This window comes from Eubalaena glacialis, chromosome 15 (assembly GCF_028564815.1).
Source record: "Eubalaena glacialis isolate mEubGla1 chromosome 15, mEubGla1.1.hap2.+ XY, whole genome shotgun sequence".
Lineage (NCBI taxonomy): Eukaryota > Metazoa > Chordata > Mammalia > Artiodactyla > Balaenidae > Eubalaena > Eubalaena glacialis.
The window spans coordinates 60,427,616-60,434,942 of NC_083730.1; the positions used below are offsets into that span (position 1 = coordinate 60,427,616).

Consider the following 7,327-nt stretch of genomic DNA (forward strand, 5'->3'; position numbering starts at 1 on the left):
TCCTCTGAGCCAAGCACTCGACCCGGCTCTGTCCACAGGACCCCTTGTCCCACCCCTCACAGCTCTATGAGGTTTGTCTAGTAATTCTCCTTTTATAGATGGCATCACTGAGACTCAGCATTTGTGACTTGTTCAAGGCTACACAGCTAGCAAATGCCAAAAGCTGGGGTCCAGCCTCACTCATGAATCTGCACTCTTTCCGCTGGACCCACTGTTTCACTCATGGGAGCCGATATGACCATACCTTTGACAAGGTTTTCCTTGAAAATCAGTATTTTAACTTCCTGCAGTGATAGCCTGAGCTGTGTGTAACTGTAGAACTTGTAACCGAGTAGGTGAAAAAAAACGCCGTACCGTTCCCAAGATGCTCAGCTCACACTCCACGGAAGAGGGCATCGGAACGGTACATTAATTACTGTTTGTCTACTGGTCTTGAAAATTAACTGATTGACTTTTAATAAAGTCAAGCGTAAACAATCTACCACATTATTAAAACATTACCCGCTAGCCTATGTAGGCCACGGATTCAAGATCATGAACTTAAAAGCAAAAATCAAATGGTCAACTCCAAGAGGATGAGAGCAGAACATGAAGCCTGATGCTCTGTAAATTAATACTGAGAGGTAAACTAGAAGTACTGTAGAAAATTACTGTTTATTTAATGTTTCATTCTATTTGAAAGAGACACTCCCAAATGTTCAATTCTACCCTATATTTAATAGGTAAAAATATGGAAATTGATTGAGTGAGGATGGTGCTGAGTACTTTGTGGGAAGAGAGCTAGAATCGCAGTAGCAGTATCATAGCAAAATATCTTAGATTTACCAGCTGAACTGCCTGATGTTTTATGTGTGTTAGAAGTATTAGTTCCAAGGCAAAATGAGGGAGTATTATGTTTGTTTGGAAACTTGTTTTATTAAAAAAGATTTTTTCATGTTAATGCTATTTTCAGTACAGGTGTGATAGTACTCCATAAAGTATCGTGTACTTGATATAGTGAATTTAGGAATGTAACAGTCCATCTAGGTGCTGGCCCCCTCTGGTCTCCATTAGACGCCCTAGTAGCAAAATGTAAATTCCCTTTTCAAAAATAGAGAGGCCTTTGGGCAACTGGATGAGCAGAGTGGGGTGGGGCGAGGAAAGTGCTCTTTCCCGACGAACTCATGCTTTTGGCTTTGATTTCATTTAGTAATATCAGTTCTCAGAGAACTGAGACAGACCCTTCTATGCTCCGCAAAAGCATAGGAGGCAAAAAGCTTGTCATTCACAAGCAGCTGTGGACAAAACCAGCGGCAGAGTAAAGGTTAGGGAAATTAGGGATCCAAAAAAAAAAGTTGGAGTAAAGTGCACAGTTACTGTCAAAAATATATTATTTTGATCCTAAGAAAATTAAGAGAATTTTATCTCGTGAACTAGATTGCTGACCTTTTAATACATTTGGTTTTCATAGAACATACAATCACCATCGGACATATAAGACTAGCTTGCTTTTTTTTTTAAAAAATTGCTTGGAGTTATCTACAGGAATCTCGTGAACGCAATTCAAGGCTAACATTCTGCAGCTCTTTGGGTAGTGGACGATTTCCTCGGATAAATCCCCAAGGACAGAGGGAACTGTTAAGCTCACTGCTTCAAGCGGGCGTTTCTCCTATTTTCTCACTCTTTTCTCGCCTCCTCTTTCCCTAAATGACAGTAGTTTCCAGTTCTCCGTCCTCGACCCCTGGGGCATGAGATCGGGAAATCATGAAGAGTTTCTCCTCGTTTGTAAACTGCCTCTGCACCCGCTGGGGGGGCTCGCCCGCTATGGGCTCCTGGCCGGGACCCTCCGGAGGGCTCTGCTCCGCCCCCGGGGAGGTGGTGGCCTCACCGTCTGGACTTTCACCAGCCACCGGGTCCACCACCGACTCCAGGGAGGTGCCGGCCTCCCGCAGGGGGGTGTAGCCCTTATTGCTACAGGACGGGTCATCCGACTGGGAGCTCGGCGAGTCCGGCCCGGCGGGGGGCGAGCGCTCCCGCCGAAGCGGGGGCTCGGGGGAGGCAGCTGGGGCCGGGACGCTCGAGTCCAGGTCCGCGCTGCGCGAGGCGGGCGAGGGCTCGGGGGACGAGGGCGCCCGGTAGTCCGGGAGCCCGCTGGTGCTGCGGCGTCGCAGGGCCGCGTACCTGCCGGTCCTGGGCAGGCGGCCACCCTGCCCCCTGGCGGTGCGCGCGGCCGCCGCGCCCGCCGGCTCCTCCGGCTCGCGGGGCGACCAGCGCGCGCCGCCCCGGGCGCCGCGGAGGTCGGTCAAGCTCAGGTCGAGCTCGCCCCGCGGGATCTCCCGGGAGCCGCGCTCCCCGGGCGGCCGCTGCCAGCCGCGGCTCGCGCCCGCTGCGTCCCCGTCCCCGTCGCGGTCCCCCGGCAGGGGCAGCAGCGCGAAGGCGCTCAGCGAGGAGCCCACGAGGGAGCTGGCGGTGCTCTGGCGCCCCCAGCTCTCGGGGGGGCTGCAGGGCGCCGGGCTGCTGCTGCTGCTGGCGGCCGCGGCGGCCCGGCGACGGCCGGCCACGCCGGAGCGCTCGCGGTAGATGCTGTACACGGCCTCCGCCAGGCTCTGGGGCTCCCGCGGGCGGCGCGGGGACGAGGCCAGGTCTGGGGGGGACGCGGCGCCCCGGGCCCCGCCCCCGCCCAGCGCCGCGGGGTGGGGCCACGCACCCCTGCCCAGCATCGCCGTCGCCCCGAAGGCGTCCCCGGCGCCGCCGCAGCCTCCGGGCTTCAGCTCCAGGCCCCGCGACTGCACGTAGCTGAGGAAGCCGTTGAGCGGCGCGGCCCCTGGGGGCGCCGAGGCGGGGGCGGAGGACGAGGAGGCGGCGGCGGCGGCGGCGGCAGTAGCCGCGGCGGCCGCCAGGTCTTTGGCGCGGAGGCTGTGCACGTCGATGACAGTGGAGTAGAGGTCCCGCAGGTTGATGATCTTGGTCTTCTTGTCCCGGTTCTCATGGAGCACTGCGTTGGCGCAGATGAAGAGGAAGATGCCGATGCCCATGATGAGGGGCCCAAAGACCTTGAGCTTGTCCGAGTGCAGGTAGCCGGAGAAGATGCGGAAGAAGAAGCCCACGGACGTAGAGGAGGACGAAGAGGGCGCGGGGGACCGTGCTGGAGGCGTGCTCCTGGGCGCGCCCACGGAACTGGCGGTGACACCCGCCGGAGGCCCCGGGTGCGTCCTGGACCGGTTTCTGCTGCCACTACTGCTGCTGTTGGTCATGGTGGGGACGCGGTGGCCGCTGCCCGCGGGCGGCAGCTGCTTACCCCCCTCCCTATTGGTCCCGTTGGCCTTGGGCCAGTAGCCCACCACCGCCAAGGCTATGCCCACCAGCAGCACCAGGATCCCGCAGAGGGCAATGAGCCCGGAGACGGAGCACAGCTTCAGCTTGCCTTTCACCACCACCACGTCGTTCTTGCGCCTCTTCCTGGCTTTCCGCTTGCGCTTGGGAACCTGGCTCGGGGGGTGGAGGGGATCCTGCTTTCTGGCGGAAATCCTCAGCAGGCCGCCGGTGGCGATCATGGCGAGCGGGTGCAGTGCGGGGCTAGCTCCTGGGGCGGAGGCCTGTGCTGGGGGCGGGGGGGCACCAGCTGCCCACTAGCTGCTCCGCCACCTCCTCCCGCTGCAAAGCAGAGGAAGACAGTCAGAGGGTGTAGGCTTGGCTGCAGCAACATCCCACGCGCTGCCATGGTCCCGCTCCCAGATCCCACCACGTGCGTGCCCCTCGCCCCAGGGCCATTACCCGCTAACGGGAGTGCCCTAGGTAGAGACCAGGGGGTGCGGGAAATGGATCAGGGAAGAGAAGCGCTGTTGGAATAATTGATCAGAGACGATAAAACACTTTGAGAGTCCACGTCCTTCTCCCACCCCCATCCTCCACTCACTCTGTAGGTACTATTCCAGCACTGCTCATTTCAAACGCTCCTGCCTGACAGCCAACGGAGTTCTGACCATTAGTAAAAGCCATCAATAAATGTGGGACTCAGCGGTAGTGGGCGAGGGGTTTCCTGGCCTTCTCAAGGGAGCTGCCCCAGAGTTCCAAGTCTCTAACCGAGCGGAGGGATCTGTCAATGTGGAGCTCAAAGTCCCGAAAACAGTCACAAAAGTTACTGACTTATAAAGCCAAAAGGAAATCATTTCACTGGATGGGAATTAAAAGTCATATCCTGGCAGACGGATTATTTACCCGAGATAATTAATAAAGAGTTCATGGCTAGGAGAACAGTAGAGAACTATGTCAGTGCTCTGACCATGGATCCCTCCACCAGCTGGTCTCCCAGCCATCATTGTTCTTACAGCTAGAGGCAAGCTGATCCCTCTCACAGCCGCTTCCTCATTTCTCTTTTGCAACATCTGGATAGCTTCTTGGGGTGGAATATTTAGTTTTAGGTAACTGGTTATGTAACTGCGCTCTTCCTTCTGGCCTCCTTGCCTCTCTCAGAGGAACTCCCTTAAAGGTATCATGTGCTAGATCTCATCAGGGAATTTGAGCAGTCCCCCCGAATCTCCAAGAGAAAGATCTTTTTGTCATATGGGAAAATTCCAATCTAAAACCAAAACAAAACAAAAACTAAAAAACAAACTCTGCCATAATAGCGTTCTGACCCCTTATTACTGTGCCAACAGCACAGTCTAAAGAATCCAAATATTCAAATGAGGCAGTTAACTAGGTACAGCAGTCTACATAATAACGATTTGTAGAATGACATTTCCCCACGTGAGAGCTGTTTTCATCTTTTTTTCTCAGGTCATTTTTAGGAAAGGAGGGCAGCAACAGTCAATGGAATATCCTATAGGAAGTTTAGTTGTTTATAATAAAGCTTGGGTAGGTAAATGCACAGACGCATCTCTGTGGATATCTGTCAGCTTCTAAAAATTTCAATCCTACTGGATCCCCAGAGTAACACATTTTCTGTTCCATTGGTTGTGTTCCCTTCTATAATAGAGATGTTAAAATTAAGGGCATTGTATGAAATTGAAAGGCTTAGATATCACTCACAAGCCTTTGGGAATTATATCCTTTATAAAATAATTAATGTTTTAGAATAAATTACCCTTTGGAAATGTGGGATTACTTAGGTAGAATTTTGCTTTTAATTGGTGCCTGGGTGAAGAGCTTTGGCCCTTGATTCACCTCCATCATACCAGTTCAGGCAGGATCATTCCTCCACTGGTGTAAAAGCAAATGGTAATCAACTATTTCCAATGTTTGCAAATCAGTATCTCCTTGGAACTTAGTTGGTTTTCAGTAAGGAGGATCGCCAGGTGGGTTAGAGAGGGGTTAAACACGAGGTAGGTTACAGAGGGTTAGTAGAGAGACATCTATAAACCTCTTGAATTTTGTTTTTAAGGAGCTGCACCAGTAAGTACAGATTGGAATCAAAAAACAAAAAAACCCCAAACCAGAGTACCTTACTGTCCATCCCTTCCTCCCACCCCCAAATGAACACATTCATTATGTAGTTGTAACACAAAGACTGCTTAGACTCTAGCATCTTTAATGTAATAATCTGAAGATCTGTGATTATTTTAAGAAGGATTGAGGAAGCCAGACATTTTAGAAGCAAACCCAGACTCAGTTGGCAAGGTGGCTCTCCCAGAGGGGAGAAGGGCTAACTAACATTTTGTTGGGCATTGATACGGATGCTGGACGTCTTGGGAGAGGAAGGTCCACACATGTATTTCACCTCAGCAAGGCAGCTTTGGCTCTGGGTAGAGTGTAAGGAAGATTGGAATGGATTTCAACAAATCGTTTACAGAAGATCTTTAAAATTAGTTTAACAGCTAGTAATTAACTCCCTAGTTTATTATTCCTTCAGCTCTGCTGAAGCCTGAACTCCTTTATTATGTATTTCCATCTGACGGAAAATACTGATAAAGGTCAGATGGCAAGGAAAACCCACCTTTGAGGTTTTCTTCATACAGAACGAAGGAAAACAAACTTATCATTCGAGCTTGGCTGCCCTAGCAGTTTACTGCCTGGTGCTGGTCTTTGGGTGGTTAAGGAATGGAGGATGGGGAAGCAAAGGAGGGATGTCTAAAAATACAACCGCTTCCAAGAGAGACATTCAAGTTCTCGGCTCATGATGGATTAAGCCCCACTCGGTGTCTGAGGCTCAGAGCCCACAGGACTGGGAGCGCCCTGCCCTGCCCGGGACTCGACCCAGGTCCTCGACCCCCGGTCGCTCACTGGCAGGGCAGCGAGCCCCTTGCCCTTCTTATTAGGTCTGCTTATTTATGTTGGAGTCACATGAGTGCAGCAGCTGGGAGTCCGCCTCTGGAAAGAAAACAGGCAGGAGCGAAGTGAGGGCAATCCTGAACTCGCTTTTATCTGGGCAGCGCATGCCGTGTAGCCCGCCCAGGAAAATTACTCTCCCGAACACCCGCCCGGGGGACCCGGGCTCGGGCAGGAGGGCTGGGGAAGGGCCGCTCGGGGGCCGGGGACAGACAGAATTGCTCAAAATGGCAGCACTGGAAGCAAACAATATCGCTCACTTACCCGGGAAGACTGGGGCAGCTCGCGGCCAGCGAACGGGCGCTCGGGCTACACAAAGGAACCATGGAGAAACTTTTTCAGCCCGAGCCGACGGCGGAGCGCAGGGACAGCGCCTCGGGGGCCCTCCATCCGAGCGCGGCTCAGCAGCCCAGCGGGGGCGAGCGCCCGCCCGGGGTGCGCAGCCCCCTACGGTGCCGGGGCGGGAGCCATTTCCAAGAGTTTCCAAGAAGTGTCAGGTCCTCCGCATCCTGCATCCTGCCTGGAGCCGCTCTCCCCGCCGCCGCCGCCGCCCCGGTCCCTCGCCGTGCCCTCCCGCGGCGCTCCCGGCCGGCCCGGCGCCTCTTTGTGTGGCTGCGGCGCGCCGGGCTCCGCCGGGTGGAGTTGAGCCCGCGGCGGCGGCGGCGGCTCGCTCGGCTTGGGGCGGCCGGACCCGCGGCTGTTGCTAAGAGACCGGAGCCATGACACAGGGAAATTGCTGCAGGATGGCAGTCGGTACCCGGCCCGACTCGGCAGCTCAGGGGCGCACCCGCCCCCCGTCCCCCGCCTCCTCCCCGGCTCCCCGCCCGCCCCCCCTCCGCCGGCCTCCCCCCGCTCCCACCACTTCCTCTCCCGCGGGCGCGCGTCCCTTCGGAAGAACCGCTTCCCCGAGGACTGGGAGGCGCGAGGGGAGGCGGAGGAGGGGGCCCGGGCCGGGGGCGCGCGCGGGGAGGGCAGGGCACCGGGCGCCTCGGCCTTGGCCCTCCCATCCCCCGGGGCGCCCCGGGACCGCTGCCTGCCCTGGCTGGGAGCTTTGTTCTTTTTCTCCCAACTAACCTGTCTG

The 7,327-nt window shown here is 55.3% G+C and overlaps 1 protein-coding gene across 1 annotated transcript; it reads right to left on the reverse strand.

Annotated features, from left to right (window-relative positions):
• Positions 1-658: 658 nt before the first annotated feature.
• TMEM200C (transmembrane protein 200C) lies at positions 659-6,999 on the reverse strand. The gene is made up of 2 exons (XM_061169737.1): positions 6,511-6,999; positions 659-3,633 (listed from the first exon to the last, which is right to left on the reverse strand). The coding sequence occupies exon 2, from the start codon at positions 3,531-3,533 to the stop codon at positions 1,683-1,685; it is 1,851 nt and encodes a 616-aa protein (XP_061025720.1). The 5' UTR covers positions 3,534-3,633; positions 6,511-6,999; the 3' UTR covers positions 659-1,682.
• Between the last annotated feature and the right edge of the window lie 328 nt (positions 7,000-7,327).